Here is a 19,879-nt window from a genome sequence, read left to right on the forward strand (position 1 = left end):
ACAAGAAGAAATCATGAATTCTTATTCATGAACAATGTTGAATGTTTCAAGTGTCATAACATTGGGCATATGGCACGTGTCTGTAACTTAAGATGGGCTCCTATGCAAGCTAGACCCATACCAAAGAAGAACGTTACACAAGTATGGAGAAGGAAGGAAATACAATGCAAAAGTCCCTTGAGCTTTGCAGATGATCTAAGTTTCTTTTGAGAAAACTTTGCTGAAAGAAGATGATGCATACAGTTAAGGGGAGCCTGTTATTTTTTTATCATAATTGCTGAACTGTTTTAACAGTCATTCTTTGATGAAGATCTTCTTATAGGGGAGGAATATGGAATTAAATCTGCCATAAAAGCAAAAAAAAAAAAGTCTGTAGGGCATGGAGACTGCGTGGAGGATGTATTGCAGCGCAGCAGAGCGCAAATAATTTTTTTTTTGTTAATCCCTCTGAAATGTAATACACAGCGGTGTTGAAAAATGTAATTTTTTTTGATCACATATGCAATGCAATGTGCACAGAAGTGCGAAGAAGAAAAAGGGACAGCGTTGAAATGTGAAGTGCAGCAGCGCGATAAGAAAAATGCAAAGCAAGGAGACCCGCATAGCAGTGCGAAGGCAAAACATAGAATAGGGGCAGCGTGGAAACTTTTGTGTGTGGTGCACATGGATTAGTATACACAGCAGATGGAAATGTTTTGTATTGGCAATGAAAACGCAAAGCAGTGAGAGGAAAATGAGAAGAGGGCAAAACGCAGCAGAGCGTAAATGCCCAGTGTTTGAGAATGCAATGAAATTTTTGCACACAGCAATGTGAACATGAAAAATACAGCAGCATGAAATTTTTTTTGTTGAAGAAACGAAATGTAATGGGCAGCAACACATGTAAAAGAAAATTTTCTTTACAGCAGCAAATGTAAGTGCAGTGAGTGTGTTGTTTGCATCTGAAATGCAAGTGAGACACAGCAGAAGTACGATTGTAATCAATGAAGGGGAGCAGGCAGCAGCGTGAAGTTTTGGTTGTTGTTCATTATGAAAACAACAGGAAGGGAATGCGCAGTAGCGCAAGTGAAATGCAATGCAGAGTTTGTAAAGAAATGTAAGTGAAGTGCAGCAACACAATAGCAAGTAGTGAAACGCACAGCAGTGCAGGTGTAGACGCAGTAGCGTGGAGCAGACACAGCAGTGTGGGGTAGACGCAGCAAAGAAGATGGCACAACAGTGCAGCAGAGAATATGCAGCATCATAAAAGAACAATGTAATGGGTATGCACAACAGTGCAATGAATGTTTTGTTTTGGAACTGCACTTGAAGCAGTCATTTGGTGAAACCCTCTGTTAAAGAGGAAGGTGCTTTTCAGCACAGTGTCATGGTGAATCCCTCTGTCAAGAGGAAGGTGCTCTTCAGCACATTGTTATGGTGAATCCCTCTGTCATGAGGAAGGTGCTTTTCAGCACAATCTCAAGTGAATCCCTCTGTTAAGAGGAAGACAACTTTGATTGGTTGTGGAACTGCATCTGAAGCAGTTGGTGAATCCCTCTATGTGAGGAAGATATTTTTGTAACAGCAGTGTTGGTGAATCCCTCTATGTGAGGAAGTGTTTGGGTATGATAGAATGCCCAGCAGTTGAAATTAAAGGGGAGTGTTGGAATGTTAATTCCAACTGCAGGTTGCAGGCAGACGTGGGTAGCAACGGATGCCGACTCAGCAACCGCAATGACGGGAGCACAAAACCGTTTAGCATACCCGCCTGAAACTTCTCGGACCACTTTCCGGCGAAGGCAGTTTCCGTATTTTTGAGCCCGATACAATATGGTGCAAACGCGTGGCTCTCCCCATACGTAAGCAAACGTAATTTCTCGGGTGCTATCGTTCAGTCATGTAATGGTTTCCGATATCTCCGTCCACCGTCCGATGCAGCTCATTTACCTCCGCTGTCGATTGCTCCAAGATGCATACGAACCTGCATCGAATTAAAAATCATGCGTGAAGTAAAAGTCAAGTTTGGTTGACCATACCTGTTTTTAATGCAATGTCATATGCGTTGGTAAAATTTTTAAGTTTTGTCCATACGGCACGTAATATTACATTTTGTTTTGTTAACACATAATTTTTTTTTTGTATATACGTTGACTTGGTATGGCATTGTATCATTGCACACGGGAGGAGAAGAAAAACATGTGTTCGTAGCAGCGAGGAAAACCAGGGAGTTGTTATTTCTCTTGAGCATGGGAGAAACGTAGCAGCAGCGAAATACCAAAAAGAGGGAGGAGCACATATGTTTTATGTAAGTTTTTTTTATGTGTGTTCATTTTTAGAGTGAACGAGCCAAATGAAAAGAGTTGCGAGTGAAGCAGTGAATATATACTGCACATAGTGCGAATCCAAGAAATCAGGGGGTTGTAATGTAAATTTTTATTTTTGTTCAAACGAAGTGGAGCACATAATATTTCTGAGGAAGCATATGTAAATTTTTGTTGTTTTACAGCTGTGTGTAAAAACAGTTTTACACCAGTGAATGAAAAAGGGGTTTTACTGCAGTAAACCCAGCACAGTGAATTCTCAGGTGAAAACAGAGTTTTGTAGAATGAATTAAATTTGGTGAATCCCTCTCAGCAAAGAGGATGAATATGTATCAGAGTTGGCTGAATGTATTTTTGGTAAATCCCTCTGAGTGAAAGAGGATGAATGTTGTTTCAGGCATTTTATATTTTAATGAATACAAGAATTTTATGGCTGTGTAATACTCTGTTCTGAGATTTTTTTTAAGCTTCCCTGTGCACAAAAAAGATACTGGAGTAAAGGAAACAGAGCACTGTGTCTCTGTGTGTTGGGTTTTAGCTTTTATGTGTTTTTGGGATTTTATCAGAAAAATCCCCAACAGAACATCTCCTTGAATGTCGCTTTTTACAAGTTCCCATGGCTTACTGCTTTCATATACGAAGACTTATGGCAGGTATATATAAAATAAAGTAATGTTTATTAGGATGGTTAAAAAAATCGATGGGTTGAAGATCTCCTTGAATGTCGATTTTTACGAGTTCCAATGGCTTCCTGCGTTCATATACGAAGACTTAGGGCATGTTGGGAATTTTCTCCTAAATTTTAAAACAAAATAATGAACAGAGAATGATACTCTGTTTTGACACAGGATCTTTAACACAGGGAAGCAGATCACAGGGAAGCAAAAATTGTTTGCTGAGCAGATAGAGTTTCTTACATCCACAAAACAAATTTTGTATTCATTAATAAAACAACCTGTTACAAAAGGATCTTCCTCTTAATAGAGGGATTCACCAAGAACTTCCACTTTCATACAAAAAAAATTACTGTCTTCTCCTGAACATACTCTATTTCTGTTTGCAAAATATTACAGTAATGTGTATAAAATTACATATATTTATACTACTGCATATTCCATTACATTACATTCCCTTCGTGCTGCTACGCATATTGTATTCAACAAACAATCAACAAAACTACGTTCAATCAACAAAGCTACCCTCGCATTGTTGTGCGTTACATTATACTTTAATCAACAAAAAAGATCCATGCACCGCTGCGCTATATTGCATTACAATCAACAAAAAAAAAATTTCCACGCTGCCTTTGTTCTTCTATATTCGCACTGCTGTGCGTTTCACAATACATACATAAAAAAACAAAATAACATTACATATTACTTTGTCATACTCCCGTGACTTCAAAAAAAATGAAACAATAAAATTAAATAGTTTTACAAAAATTTACTTGTGACCATACTCCCTCGGATAGAAATTAATAAAATTAAAATTTTTTACCTACGTTCTAACCATCATAATAAATTTCATTAATTACTTTTACGGAGAAACTGGCGGTCAAAATGAAACTTCACGTCATGTCCATATTGTGCAGATCTGTTGGTGTACATCAACCGATGATTTCCAATGACGGCTGTCAACCATGTCCCGCTACTTATTTCAGTCGAACATTATGCTCCGATGAAAAGTTGTTTTGGAAAACGTATTAGGGCACGTGTCAGATCGTGATTGTATAGCTGCCCCTCCAGAGAATACCATTAACTCGTGAAAGGCGGTGCGATAAAACAGGTGGTTTGGCAAAAGGTTTATAGTCGCTGTAGTTGGAATTAATACTTCAACAAGGCAGGTATATATAAAATAAAATAATGTTTATTAGGATGATTAACCATTTTTTTAAATGGATTATAAATTTTGAGAATATTTTAAAATCAGATTTTGAGAATATTCTAGAATTAAAACAATATAATTTATATTAAATCATATCCCTGAAATTCTTAAATATTTCAAATTTTTTTTTTTACTTAAATTCAAACTAATTCCCGAAAATGTTATCCTGAAATATTATCTACACGGACTGTATTTCCGTTTGAATTCTCCGAATTAGGTTATGGAAAGAAACAGAGAGCAAAGGTTGCAGCTAGCGGATGCGATAGTCATTGGTTCGAGTAATTTGGACACACTGCCAAAAATAAACCAGGTTGGTTTCTTAGCCAGGTACTATATTCGATAATCTCACAAAATCTCCGAATATTGTGAAAGTATTCATTGTCGTTTAATTTCTTAAAATCTGACAGGACGTTCTAATAGTGTGGGGGCGAGAAGGATCGATTTTTCAGGTTGGAAGAGGCCTATGCTTTACGAAGGTAACAAGCTCCTTAGCCAAATAATTGATTTTCTTAATCTAGAAGAAGCCAGTTGCTCACATTCAGTATTATATTCTCCGAAGTTCAGTTTTGTCTTCTGATATTTGCAGGCATATTGGAGAGAAGGGTAAGCTTGCGGTGATAAAAGAGTGTGGGCATGTTCCTCCGTTGGAGAAACCAAAAGAGTTGAACCAAACGATACTCGAGTTTCTCCAATCAGATAATCAAACATAAAGCATGGGGACCCTGAAAATGAATAGTGACAACGATGACGAGGATGCCAATAATGCTCCTAGGTGAAAGCTTTGACTTTGATCTGCCCCTCGTGGGCGATGACATATTCATCAGCATCTCTCCTCCGTAAGACGTGTTGCATCTCAAATAGTATATTGAGATCTATTGCAAAGGTTTCATCCCATGTTTAGCCCTTATCTGGAACATGTATTAGATTAATAATAGTATTACTGTTAGAGTTAACTATAATGCTTATCCATTTCTTTGTCAACAACCATTTAACTTTTGTTGCAGATAATTACGATTAAACAATTTCGATATTTTGATGGAGATATAGAATAATTGATTTGTATACGCTGTAGTTTTCATTAGGTTTGTAATTCAATTTTTATATGAAGTTTGAAATTATATATATATATATAAATAATTAAAGTTGGTATATGTTATTGTCTAATTTAATATTTTTAAAATTTTATTTAACAATTTTTTGATCAAGTTAAAAATATTATCATTATATTTAATGACTTAGTTAAAAGTTAAGTAATTATATTTAATGACTTAGTGGTAACAAGTTCTCATATTCTCCCATTTTTTCTACCATAAAATTAACTTTACAGCAGGAAAAATTATTAATAGAGTGAGGTGCATGAAGTGGTTTTTGTATTTGATTGTAATGAAAATTTGCATCAAGCTATTTTTCATTGGGAGAATTCAGTGTGATACTTTATAAAGGAAAAACTGTTTTATGAAGTAAGTTTCTATTTTGGTTTATAGATGAATAAGAGGTTAATAGGTTAGAGTGAGGTGTATGAAGTGACTTTTCTATTTTATTGTAATGAAAATTTGCATCCTGCTATTTTTCATTAGGAGGATTAGGTATGATAGTCTATAAAGGAAAAACCGTTTTATGAAGTAAGTTTCTATTTTGGTTTATAGATGAATAAGAGGTGTATAGGTTAAAATATGTATGAATATTTTTGTGTAGAGATTTAAAAGAAAGAAAGAAATATTATGATTTTTTCTTTAATTTGTTTTATGAAGTAAGTTTTTATTTTGGTTTATAGATGAATAAGATGCGTATAAGTTAAAATATGTGTGGATATTTTTGTGTAGAGATTTAAAATAAGAAAGAAAAATATTATGATTTTTGCCATAGAGAAGAACCAAACCTGGGAATTAGCTCATCTCCGAAGAGACAAAACCAGAATTGGTGTAAAATAGGTATATAAGACCAAACTGAATGAAAAAAGATAAATTGAGAAACCTACGGCAAGATTGGTTGCCAAAGGATTCTCACAATAGTTTAGTGCCAACTATGGTGGAATCTTTGCTCCAGTAGCGAGGTTAGACACTGTTAGAACCATTTTATCCACAACAACTTAACAAAAATGGAAAGTCTATCAGCTTGATGTAAAATCTACCTTCCTAAATGGTATATTGTAGGAATAATTTTATGTAGAGCAACTTCCTAGTTTTGAAGTTCCAATATTGGAGCATAAGGTATACAGATTGAAGAAAGCCTTGTATGGCTTGAAACAAGCTCCAAGAGCTTGGTACAGTGGCATCTAAACCTATCTCATCAAAAGTGGTTTTTGCGGAAGGAACCATTAGCCAACTTTGTACACCAAAACACATGAAGGCAAAATTCTTATTGTATGCCTTTAGGTAGGTGATCTTCTTTATAGAGGCAATATGATGTTAGAAGACTTCAAAACAACAATGCAAACAAAGTTTGATATGATTGATCTAGGGGTCATAAAATACTTCTTAGGCATTGAAATTCAACAATTTGCTAATAACATTTTTGTTGGTCAGCAAAAATTTTCCATTGAGATCATCTAAAAATTTAGAATGACCAATTGCAAACTAATTGATACACCAATTTCTAAGGCACCAAGCTGAGAAAAGAAGATGTAACACCACTAGTTGATCCCACATTGTATAAAAGTCTAGTTGGTAGTTTGTTATATCTCATTGCAACTAGACCTGATATCATGTTTGCTGTTAGTTTTGTCTCCAGGTTTATGCAATCACCTAAAAATTTTCATTAGAAGGTTACAAAAAGGATCTTAAGGTATATTGCAGGGACTATAGACTATGGTTTGTTCTATACACATTCTAAAAAATATTCGGCTAAAAATTTTCATTAGAAGGTTACAAAAAGGATCTTAAGGTATATTGTAGGGACCATAGACTATGGTTTTCATTAGAAGGTTACAAAAAGGATCTTAAGGTATATTGTAGGGACCATAGACTATGGTTTGTTCTATACGCATTCTGAAAAATATTCACTTTCAAATTATATAGACAATGATTATGCAGGGAGTTTAGATGATCTCAAAAGCACCCGAGGGTATGCTTTTCACATTGCAACCAAAAGCACCCCAGGGTATGCTTTTCACATTGCAACCAATTTGATATCATGGGCATCCAAGAAACAATCAATCGTTTCAATATCTTCTCCAGAGGCAGAATATGTAGTAGCAAATTGAGCAACTTGTCAAGCAATGTGGTGGAAAATATTATTGAAAGATCTATCAAATGTTCAAAAGGAGCTAGCTCCTATTTACTATGACAACAATTCAACAATTTCTTTATCAAAAACTCATGTTTTCCACAATAAGAGCAAGCATATTGACACACGTTTTCATTTCATCTGTGAGCTTGTCAATGATGGGGACATAATACTTTATTTTTGTGGTTCCAAAGATCAACTTGCATATATTTTCACAAAGCCATTAGGCAAAAATGTGTTTGAATTTCAAGGAGAGAATTTATGAATTGTAAGTGTCTCTACTTGTAACAATTGATATTAGGAGGGGATGTTGAAATATTCTCACCCTCTCCTAAGTGTCATCGCATTTGATTATGTTGTTTGCTAGGTGTCATAGACAGTTCCATTTACTTCAGTTAGTCTAGTTAATCTATTTAGCTATTTTGAACATTGAAAAGAGCAATTTCTGCTCTACTTTTTCATTTTCATTCTGTGTCAATAATTTCTAGTTTGACAATCCTATAGAAATTATACAATTGTATTGAAATAAACAATAAAAAAATAAGAACTAAACACATCCAAAAAATACAGCAACTTTTGATAAAATTTATGATATCACTAAACGACTTCATCTCCAATCAAATAAAAATCTAAATAACTTTGAGTCTTACCATTCACCAATACATATGTTAGCTTTTTATGTAGATAAAAAGTAATTTACACTTTTTTTTTGGTTCTTAATGTCTTTTACTGCGTGTTTTCTTAAAACCTTATTTCTCGGCTTAGTTTTTATTTTGCATATAAGTATATGCTGAGTGTGGTTTGTCATTCATATATATATGGCTGTTTAGTATATTTTATGGAAGAAGTTTAAAGTGAAGTACATCTGTTATAAATATTATTTTATAAAACATCTAAATTTTGTTTCAGTAAGCATTTTTTTTATTAAACATCATAACATCAATTCTGAATAATGAAATAACTAGGCTAAATATTGAAGCCCACAAGCAAGTTCGCTGAACACGCAGAAATATATGCACGGTAAAGAATTCATTTAGCGTTTTCTCCTTGTGCCTTTTCTTCCTCCACGGCGTACATCATAATAGACAAATGCAACAGCTGGAGCGACTGACACAGAACGTGGAAAGTTTATTTTTTCAAAGGTTCCACAGATTCCTGGCCCTCAAGCTGCGTTTCTATACGTTTTGATTACACCAAACCCCCTTCCTCTCCCTTTTGAGTGGCCCAAGGGTGGATACTATAGTGGCAGTTAGGCCAAGTTCCTTTTTGAGTGGTGCAAGGGTAGATATTCCAATGCACTTGTTTATAATGTGATTTTTTGAAAGTTTTTTCGGTAGGTTTTTTGTCAAAATCCGGCAGCAATTTATTGGAATGGCAAGTTTGATAGCTATTTTCTGCACAATCAAAGCGTCCTAGGGTTTTTTTTAGGGTGCTGAATCCAAATATACAGTTAAAAAACTATTTTAACTGCAACAAATCAAGATTTAACCTCAATTTCTTCTGCAGGATTCCGTCACCGGAATATCCAAAAAGTCAATTATAGACAACTCCTATTCCAATGAGGTGAGATGAAAAATTGACATTTTTTTAAAAGTAAATGGGAATCAATTTGGTTTTTATACAATATTGAGGTTTTCTATTATAAAAAAATTCACATGAACTTGGGTTTTGATATAATGTTGAGTTTTTTATTTAATTTTTAAATTATTATCATTATCATAGATCCATATTAAATACAAATCTAATATGAGTTGAGAGGGATTTTATTTAGTATCTTCAATTGTAATTTTTTATTTTAGACACATGATCAAAATTTAATTGTTATGACGTACTCACTGACAGAGTTACACATCACACTGGGTTGTAAAATAAGCTTCTGGCTCAATTATTTTTTTAAGTGGTCCCAAAATGATCTATTCTATTCTCAATGAAATAAATGTGAAAATCCAACATTATCATCTCCACAACGATCAAAAATAGATTCTTCCATCCCATTTAATCCTGACAGCAGCTGAGCTTCTGTTAAACCATCGGCTTCCAACTATTACTAGAAGACTATCGACTGGCAGTCGAAATGAGAGGACTGTTTGGATTCAGTATTGTGGAATTTGTCAAGAAGCGGAAGCGAGCTGGCTGGATCTCGCAGGGCCTCGAGCCGAGGAAGATCCAATTGAACAATGGCACCGATCTTCATTGCTGGGTTTTGCAGAGTAAGAACCCACATGGAGAGAAACAACAACGGCCGGTTCTCCTTATAATTCACGGATTCGGTGCCGATGGGCAGACAGGGTGGGATGACCAAATCTGCGCTCTGGGAAAGCATTTCGATCTCCTCATCCCCGATCTCATATTCTTCGGTGAATCCACAACAACGAGCCCTGAGCGGACTGAGATTTTCCAAGCGGAGTGCCTCAGGAGTATGCTCCAATGTCTCGGAGTGGAGAGCGTGATCGTGGTCGGGCATAGCTACGGCGGCTTCGTTGGCTTCTGGATGGCGCACAAATACCCTGACATTGTCCGCCGCCTGGTGATCGTTAGCTCTGCAATTTGCATGACGCCGTCGACCTACGATTCTCTTCTGAAAGAGTACGACTCCGACGACATTAAAGACTTCCTTGTTCCCATCGACGCCAAAGGCTTGAAGATCTCCTTGCATGTCGATTTTTACAAGTTCCCATGGCTTCCTGCTTTCATATACGAAGACTTATATCAGGTATATATAAAACAAAATAAGGTTTAAGGTTTATTAGGATAGTTTGGTATTTTTTAGTGGATTGTATATTTGGTAATATTTTAGAATTAGATTTTTGGAAATATTTTAGAATCTAATTATATAATTCATATCCAATCATATTCATCAAATTCGTGAATATTCCAAAAATCTATAATCTACTTGAATGTCGATTTTTACAAGTTCCCATGGCTTCCTGCTTTCATATACGAAGACTTATATCAGGTACATATAAAACAAAATATAAGGTTTATGAGGATAGGTATTTTTTAGTGGATCGAATATTTTGAGAATATTTTATAATTAGATTTTTGGGAATGTTTTAGAATCTAATTATATAATTCATATCAAATTATATTTATCAAATTATATTCATCAAATTCTTGAATATTCCAAAAATCAATAAACTACCTAAATTCAGAAATTCCATCTTTTCTTAAATATTCCAAAAATCCACCATCTATTTAAATTGAGAGATTCCAGGAAATGTTATCCTGAAATATTATCTAAGTGGCTGTATTTCAATTTGAATTCTCCGAATTAGGTTATGGAAACAAACAGAGAGCAAAGGTTGCAGCTAGCGGATGCGATAGTCATTGGTTCGAATAATTTGGAGGCACTGCCAAAAATAAACCAGGTTGGTTTCTTAGCCAGGTACTATATTCGATAATCTCACAAAGACTCCGAATATTTTGAAAGTATTCATTGTCGTTTAATTTCTTAAAATCTGACAGGACGTTCTAATAGTGTGGGGCGAGAAGGATCGATTTTTCAGGTTGGAAGAGGCCTATGCATTACGAAGGTAACAAGGTCCTTAGCCAAATAATTGATTTTCTTAATCTAGAAGAAGCCAGTTCCTCACATTCAGTATTATATTCTCCGAAGTTAAGTTTCGTCTTCTGATATTTGCAGGCATATGGGAGAGAAGGGTAAGCTTGTGGTGATAAAAGAGTGTGGGCATGTTCCTCCTTTGGAGAAACCCAAGGAGTTGAACCAAACGATACTCGAGTTTCTCCAATCAGATAATCAAACGTAAAGCATGGGGATCCTGAAAATGAATGATGATAACGATGCCAATAATGCCCCTAGGTGTAGGGTTTGACTTTGTTCTGCCTGCGGGATGACATTTCATCAGCATCTCTCCTCTGTAATGCGTGTTGCATCTACAATAGTATATTGAGATCTATTGCAAAGGTTTCATCACCTGATTAGTCTTTATCTGGAACATGTATTAGATTAATAATAGTATTATTGTTAGAGTTAACTATAATGTCCATCCATTTCTTTGTCAACAACCATTTAACTTTTGTTGCAGATAATTACGATTAAACAATTTCGATATTTTGATGGGTTTTATTTATGAGATATAGAATAATTGATTTGTATGGACTGTAGTGTAGTTTTCATTAGGTTTGTAATTCAATTTTTTTTATAAAAATTTGAAATATATATATATATATATATATATATATATATATATAAAAGAGTATAAAACTGGTAATGTTATTGTCTGATTTAATACTTCCAAAATTTTATTTAATAATTTTTTTTAGGATTAAACAATTTGCATATTTTGATGGGTTTTATTTATGAGATATATAATAATTGGTTTGTATGGATTGTAATGTAGTTTTCATTAGATTTGTAATTCAATTTTTATATAAAAATTTCAAATATATATATAGTTGGTATATGTTATTGTCTAATTTAATACTTACCAAATTTCATTTAACAAAAAATTGATTAAGTTAAAAATATTTACATTATTGTCATTACATTTAATGACTCAATTAAAAACTAAGTAGTTATAGTTAATGACTTAGTTTTTGATGGTACCAAGCTCCCATACCCTCCTATCTTTTTTACCATAAGATTAGCTTTGGATATCCAAGGAAAAATTATTAATAGAGTGAGGTGCATAAAGTAGTTTTCCTATTTTATTGTAATGAGAATGTGCATCAAGCTCTTTCATGAGGAGGATTGACTGTGATAGTTTAGAAAGAAAAAAATAATAATAGAGATGTTTTATGAAGTAGGTTTTTATTTTGGTTTATTGATGAATAAAAGGCATATAATTAACCTAATGTGGGAGGATATTTTTGTATAGAAATTTAAAAGTAAAAAGAAAAATATTAATCTTTTATTTTTTATTTTTGTCATTTATATGTATTTTTTTATTCATTTTTTTAATTATAAATGTATTATAATTGATTAGGTGATATCTAGATAAAGTAAAACAAAAGAAATTAGTTGACATCACTAACACTTAGATTAGTTGACATTATTGACACTTAATGTCAATTATGCATGCGCTCCAATTTATAGATGACTTTTATTTCAAAGTTCAATTTTATATTTGATAAGTTAAGTAGTTTTATATAGCTTTTAATTTTTTTTGTTATTGTATATACATATCTTTTATTCTACTACTATGGATCAAGACTCGATCTCTCACAAGATGCATATATGGAAATAAGTTAATATTTATATGAATTTAGAAAGTTAATTAAAAAGCTTAATAACATTAATTTATCTTGTTTTTATGTGGCTATTATGTCTAATAACGTTTTTGTTTTTACTTGCCAAGGCTCTAGCCAATTATATAATATATTGAATTAGCATGACCATATAAATATATAATATATTGAATTAGCATGACCATATAAATTAAATGGTTTGGCTAGCCAATTATATAATATATTGAACTTTATGTGGCCATTATGCCTAATAACATTTTTGTTTCTACTAGCCAAGGCTCTAGCCAATTATATAATATATTGAACTAGCATGACCATATAAATTAAATGGTTTAGCTAGCCAATTATATAATATATTGAACCATATAAATTAAACAGTTGGGAAACATCCATAAAAATGAAACCATGGTAAGCATAAAAATATTTTTTTATCATATATTTCACATTTCTAATATTAAAAGAATCATAAAAAATAATAAAATAACAAAATATATTTTAAATTATTGTTATTATTATTAGTAATTATAAAAATCATTAATATATGAGCAAAACATGTATACATTTTATAAAAAAACATGTAATAAGATTATTAACCATGGAGATTGACCATCGTTAATCAATACCATGTCCCTAAAATACCATAATTCATTTATATCACAGTTGTTCATATGCCATTTTTTGAGTTAATTATTTTAATTAAAAGTGCAGAAAGGAATACTTACTCGAAGATAAATCTCAATACCATGTTCCTAAAAGACCGTAATTCATTTATATCAGAGTTGTTCATATGCCACTTTTTAAGTTAATTATTTTAATTAAAAGTGCAGAAAAGGAATACTTACTTTGGAGATAAATCTCAAACTTTGATATGTAACTATTTTAGGCTATTTTATGGTGGTTATATCCCTATCATCTACATAATAATTATTGATAATTAAATTAAAATTTTAGAAAAACTATTTCAAAATAGATACACTTGCTGACATAAATATAGAGATAGGAAAAAAAATACTTATACTCGATGAAAATTAATAATAATTATTGATAATTAAATTAAAATTTTAGAAAAACTATTTCAAAATAGACACACTTGTTGACATAAATATAGAGATAGGAAGAAAAAATACTTATACTCGATGAAAATTAATAATGAAAAAAAAAAATTAATTCTTTATTGAATTGAGAACCAACCAAACTTTGCATAAATGGGTACACATCCCATCCATAGAAAGAGAATTGGATGAATATGGGACTTATGATATTTAATAAAACTCCCCCTTTCTATTTTCTTCGCAAATTATGGGTATCCATGTCAATTTTCTTTTAAATTAGCGAATTCCAAAGGCTTCGTCTTCACTCTCCTTAGGATAAAGAAAATGATAAGTATAATTTGTTGAGAGTGCCAATGACATAATTATTTTGATACGACATCTTGCCCACCTTTTCTTGGAGATAAGGTCCATGACATTTATGTTAGAATAGACGACTTACTTACATATTAAATCCATATGTATGAGTGATTAGTCAATATGCATCAATAATATGTTATGCAATTATAGGCTATTATAGCTTTTCTTCCCAGGGTCAAAGTGCATTGATTTTTACTATTTATTTATAATTTCAAAAATAATTTTCTATTTTTTAGTAATCGTGTTTTTATTTTTTCATTTTTTTTATTCTCTCAACCAGTTTTGATGGGACATAATTTCAAGGAAAAATTATTATTATTATTATTATTTTTTCCATTGCCTCAACCAGTTTTGATGGGACATAATTCCCCTAGTAAAAGTCAAGAAAAAACTAATTTTTTAAGTGACTATTTCATAAGTGAATTCTTGACATTGCTACTATTCATCATCACTATTCCACATTAACATAGTTAGTTTAAAACATGTTGAAATTCAGAGAAAGAGGGTAAGAATGCAGAACTTTACTTATGTAGAGATTTTCATGTGCTGAAAGCTCTACACAAGAAAAGCTCCACACACCTATCTTGAAAGGCAAGAGTGAGGTACACTCCATGTAATTTGGAATCCACTCTGATTGAGTTGTCACAAATTCTTATCACCGCTAATGTTGTACGCCCTACCAATTGGAAGGACTACAAAATACCAATTGCACTTAATACAGAAGTCATTGTTGGGTACTGTACAGAGCTCATCAGATGAACCATTATAGAAGAAGCAATGGCAGTTTGTTTGTCTCCAATCAAGCTGCATAAGGCTTTTGTTGATGTCCTAGATTTGTTTCTGAATAGAAACCTACGCATTCCACAATCGGATCTAGACCGTGGTAATGTTGTAGATGCATAAAAAACCGCATTCGAGCTTCTTCCCATAGCTTGTCCAGTACTACCTTCGAAGGATGAACCTATACGATGGACTATAAAAATGTGAGACAGGAGGGAGAACAATGATATGGTAGAAAATTGAATTGTACCTTTCAAGGTAGGAGGAGAATCCAAGGTCGACAACATTTCTCTCTGGATTCTGAAATTTTTTTAAATATATAAAGAATGGGGAGGTAGATAAGTCATCGCAATTTCTTCCACGAACGCCGATACCCACCACAATGGGCGGATATTGTTTAGACAATATCCGTTGTAGAGTTGTTGTAGTGCTTATTCATATAATAATTTGAATTTAAGAATTAGAGATTTGTTTCTTTTTCAAGAGATCATCACTGAAGCAAGAGCTTTGCAAATACGAAAGATATATGTGAACTCTTTCACCATTTCTCAACGCTGAATAATTTGTACCACCAACCAAAGAAGTATAGTGTGTTGTTTACACGTAAAAACATGGGATACTTGATAATGGCAAGAAATCAATAGCTGAGTTGAATCCAACAAATTTTAGGGCCATGGGAGTTTGTTCCGAAAAGTATGGCCTTTTCAAAAAAATGACACATCTAAATTCACTTCTAACGACAATAAAATTCATAAACAAAAATCACACTTAAGTAATTCCTACCATTGTTATGACAATTCAATGGATTCCCAAACTCAGTGAACTAAGTTTCAGTTTGGCCCCTTGCATTATGACCTGTTTCGACCGCAGTCAGTGGGGCGATAACATTCCCTATATGGGCTGAGGACTACAATGAAACCAGAATAGTTTTCCTCATGTGTTAATTTGTTGTTTTGTTCAATGCGTTGTACGGAGATTTTCAGTGTGCAGAGGTGCGTAGTAATTCTGCACAATGAATCTCTCCACACAACAATCCTCCCACACTATTTCAAAGCACTATTTTGTTTAAAGGTGTGGAGCATTTAATAATATCGAAGGCCGAGATCACGAGAATACACATGGTAAAGTGGTGACATTTTATGTTAACCTTCCAGTTACTTTTAAGTGATTGAAAGCAATATCAACATCAATTATTGAGTGCGTTTAGTGTGTTTCGCTTCGATTTGTTGCCACGACATATTGGTAGATGTGGCGAAGTTTGACCAATATTTTTGGTCAAATTGGGATGTTCTCTAGTCTATGAGCGGACTATTCCGATAACCCATTGGCTCTGCTCGGTCCAGGAGTTAAGATATCTTCGGAAAGGTACGCTGAGGTAAGATATGCCCTCGTAAACTAAAAGAAGGGCAAACCTGTATGTGACATTTAAGTGTTAAGGGGATAATATGTGCCACCAATAACATAAATTAGTTGAAATCCAAATCATTAGTCAACAATATAAAGAATATCAAACACATTCAAGTGGTAATGGCCGAAGTGTCCTCAGACACGTAATTTTATTAATCAGAAAAAAACAATTACATAATTGATTTGCAAGAGCTTACATCCGAACAACCAAACACTCTTGCAATGAGCTATTTATAAGCTCCATGTCCTAACTACCTCTAATTATGGATCACTTACAAGTGTCCATTTACAATAAATGCTATTCAAACCAACTAGCTAACTAATCTCCTATAATAGAGCCTAAGATACGACTCATTTGGAGAGTCATATCTTGTTACAACAATATACTAATTCTAATTGTCTCTAAAATAATTAATCATTCTAGAATAATTATTAATTTAATTTCTTAAATTAATAATTATTTTATTTCAATTTTATAACCTATGATAATAAAGTATTTTTGGATCATCTAACATTCCCCCCCTATGATCCAAAGATACATTACAACAGATACCAAGTTCATCCCTGAACTTAGTAAATTTTATTCTGCCAAGCGGTTTGGTGAAAATGTCGGAGATCTGTTCTTCGGAAGGACAATAAACTGGTTTGAGGACATCTTTGGCAATGAGCGACTTGATATGATGATACTTGGTGTCCACATGCTTTGTCTTTGAATGAAAAACTGGGTTCTTGGCAAGTTTGATGGCTGACTGGCTGTCAATGAACAATGATGTAGCTTTTCCCTGAGAAATACCCAAGTCCTGCAAAATTCGGCGCAACCAAACAATTTCACATGCTGCTTCCCATGCTGAAATGTACTCTGCTTCTGCTGAAGAAGTGGCCACTGTAGCTTGTTTTTTACAACTCCAAGATACTGCTGCTGACCCCATATTCATTAAATAACCTGATGTTGATGCTCGATCATCAATACTCCCAGCAAAGTCGGCATCAGAATATCCACCAAGTACAAAATTTTTAGTCTTTGTGTAAAGAAGACCAAAATCTTTTGTTCCTTGGATATATCGAAGAACTCTTTTGGCTGCATTCTAGTGGCTGTCTCGTGGTTCCTGCATAAAACGTGAAAGAATACTGATTGCATAAGATAGATCAGGACGAGTATTTGTCAAATAAATCAAGCTGCCAATCAACTGTCTGTAAGTTGTACTGTCCACCTTTTCCCCCCCTTCAAATTTTGAAAGTTTCAAGTTTTGCTTCATGGGGGTGAGAACGGGCTTGCAATCTTGCATGCCAAAACGCTGAAGAACCTCTGCTGCATACTTACTCTGAGAAATGAAAATATGATGTGGACGTTGGAAGATTTCAACTCCAAGATAGTAGTGAAGTAATCCCAAATCTGTCATCTTAAAACCTGCATGTAACTCCTTTTTTACCTGCGCAATATGATCATCATGATTGCCAGTGATGATCAAATCATCTACATACATAACAAGAATTACAAAATATTTTCCCTGTTGTCGCACATACAAAGTATCATCTGATTCACTGCGATGAAAACCAACTTTCTTAAGGTAATTATCCATCTTTGCATACCAGGCTCGAGGAGCTTGTTTTAACCCATATAAAGCCTTGATCAATTTGCAGACTTTATGTTCTTGTCCTTCCACTTCAAAACCTGGTGGTTGGGTCATATACACGTCCTCCTGTAAATCCCCGTTGAGAAAAGCACTTTTCACATCCATTTGATGAACGTTCCATCCTTTTTGAGCGGCCAATGCAAGTGTTAATCGGATGGTGTTCCATTTAGCTGTTGGAGCAAAGGTTTCTTAATAATCAATGCCTTCCTGCTGCGCAAAACCTTTTGCGACAAGTCGTGCTTTATACTTGTCAAGTTCACCCTTCTGATTATACTTAATTCTGTAAACCCATTTGCATCCTATGGGTTTAACATTTGTTGGACATTCAACAAGTTTCCAAGTGTTGTTATCAATTACTGCTTTATATTCTTCAACCATATCCTGTTGCCATTCTTTATGTTTTACTGCCTCTTTTTATGTGGAAGGTTCAGTAAAATCATTTGCTATCAAGGCAAAATTGCCTTCACTTCTATGTGTCCTTCTGGTGCCAGTTTTATTATGTTCATTAGGCTTTACATCTTTCAAAAGTTGAATTGCCCATTTCGGAAGTTGGTGCTCACTTGTTTGCGCTTCTGTAAAGTCCCCATCATTGTAAAGAGGATTAATATAAACTGATGTTCGTCGTTCAGGTGAAGAATGTGGAGACTCACTGTCTGAAGAACTGCTGCTGCTTGGAGATGCGGATGAACTACTAGAAGACCCAGATGATGTTGTTGATGTAGATGGACTGGATGACTCATCTTCAGAGGAAGGAAAATCAAGTTCATACCAATTTGGTGAAGTTGGTTGACTTTGCATTTTTCCATTTCTTTTACTTCCCTTAGTTTCTAATTTGTGAAGAAGATTTTCAATTTCTTCAGCACTCTTACTCTCTGTTTCATCAAAAATGACATCCCTGCTTACAATGAATTTTCCATTGGTCAAAAGACGATACCCTTTCTTCTCATCAGAATAGCCAATCATTGTGCATTTTAAACTTCTTGAGTCAAGCTTAGTTCGTTTTTCTTTCGGAACTAAGGCATAACACACTGACCCAAAAACTCTAAGATGTTTAACTCGAGGTTTGAAACCAAACCAAGCTTCATAAGGTGTGATTCTGTCTAAAGAAGCAGTTGGAGATCTATTTCTTAAGTAGACAGCTGTATGTATTGCTTCCGCCCAATATGTTGGACTTAACCTCTTGAAGGTTAACATGGATCTCGCCATTCCTAACAAAGTGCGGTTCATTCCTTCGACTACTCCATTTTGCTGTGGAGTGTAAACATTAGTAAGATGTCGTCTTATGCCATTTTCACTACAATAAATTTTGAATTCATTTGAAGTGAATTCTCCCCCATTATCCGTCCTGAGAGTACCTATCTTTTCTTTGACTTCATTTTCAACAAGTTGGCGAAAAATTTTAAACTTATCAAATGCTTCTGACTTGTTCTTCAAGAAGTAAACCCAAGTCATTCTGCTGAAATCATCAATGAATAGTAAGAAATATTTGCAACCACCAAATGAAGTTTGTAGTGGACCACAAACATCACTGTGAACTAGTTGTAACCGCCTGTTTGCACGCCATGAACTTGTTGGAAAACTTTCTCGGTTTTGTTTGCCATAAATGCAAGCCTCACATTTTGCATTTTCCCTTTCGAATGTGGGAAGTCCTTTAACCATTCCTTGTTTCTGCAATTGAGAAAGACTCTCAAAATTCAAATGTCCATATCTTACATGCCATAGTCTGATAGGTGAAATACCTGTAGTCACTGCCCCTGCAAAATCAGAATGCCTTGGAATAACTGTCCCTTTCATCCGTAACAGTTTTCCATCTTCATAACCTGTCATAACTGTTTTCAAGTTCTGTTTCACTGAATTAATCTTCACTAAACCATCTTCCATAATCACCTGATGTCCTGCTTGTCGAATCGTGACTAAAGAGAGCAAATTTTTCTTGAAACTAGGTACATACCATACATTGGAAATCAATTTTTCTCCAATGTCAGGGAGAAAAACTTTTACGACTCCTTTTCCATAAGGAGTATGTTTTGTA

General features: G+C 34.0%; 1 protein-coding gene across 1 annotated transcript; it reads left to right on the plus strand.

Annotated features, from left to right (window-relative positions):
- Positions 1-9,360: 9,360 nt before the first annotated feature.
- Positions 9,361-11,404, plus strand: LOC149266991 (uncharacterized). Its single transcript, XM_089397782.1, has 4 exons — positions 9,361-10,122; positions 10,685-10,777; positions 10,875-10,942; positions 11,053-11,404. Exons 1-4 carry the CDS (start codon positions 9,484-9,486, stop codon positions 11,174-11,176), a joined length of 924 nt encoding a protein of 307 aa, XP_089253908.1. The 5' UTR covers positions 9,361-9,483; the 3' UTR covers positions 11,177-11,404.
- The last annotated feature ends 8,475 nt before the right edge of the window (positions 11,405-19,879 follow it).

Source organism: Pinus tabuliformis, chromosome 6, assembly GCF_031772625.1.
Source record: "Pinus tabuliformis cultivar Carrire ecotype Pingquan chromosome 6, CPIR1, whole genome shotgun sequence".
NCBI classification, from domain to species: domain Eukaryota; kingdom Viridiplantae; phylum Streptophyta; class Pinopsida; order Pinales; family Pinaceae; genus Pinus; species Pinus tabuliformis.

Coding starts and splice junctions, on each gene's coding strand:
- LOC149266991 (XM_089397782.1), top strand. CDS start 9,484: ATGAGAGGACTGTTTGGATTCAGTATTGTGGAATTTGTCAAGAAGCGG. Junction 10,123..10,684: donor TATACGAAGACTTATATCAG/GTATATATAAAA, acceptor TCTCCGAATTAG/GTTATGGAAACAAACAGAGA. Junction 10,943..11,052: donor GAGGCCTATGCATTACGAAG/GTAACAAGGTCC, acceptor TGATATTTGCAG/GCATATGGGAGAGAAGGGTA.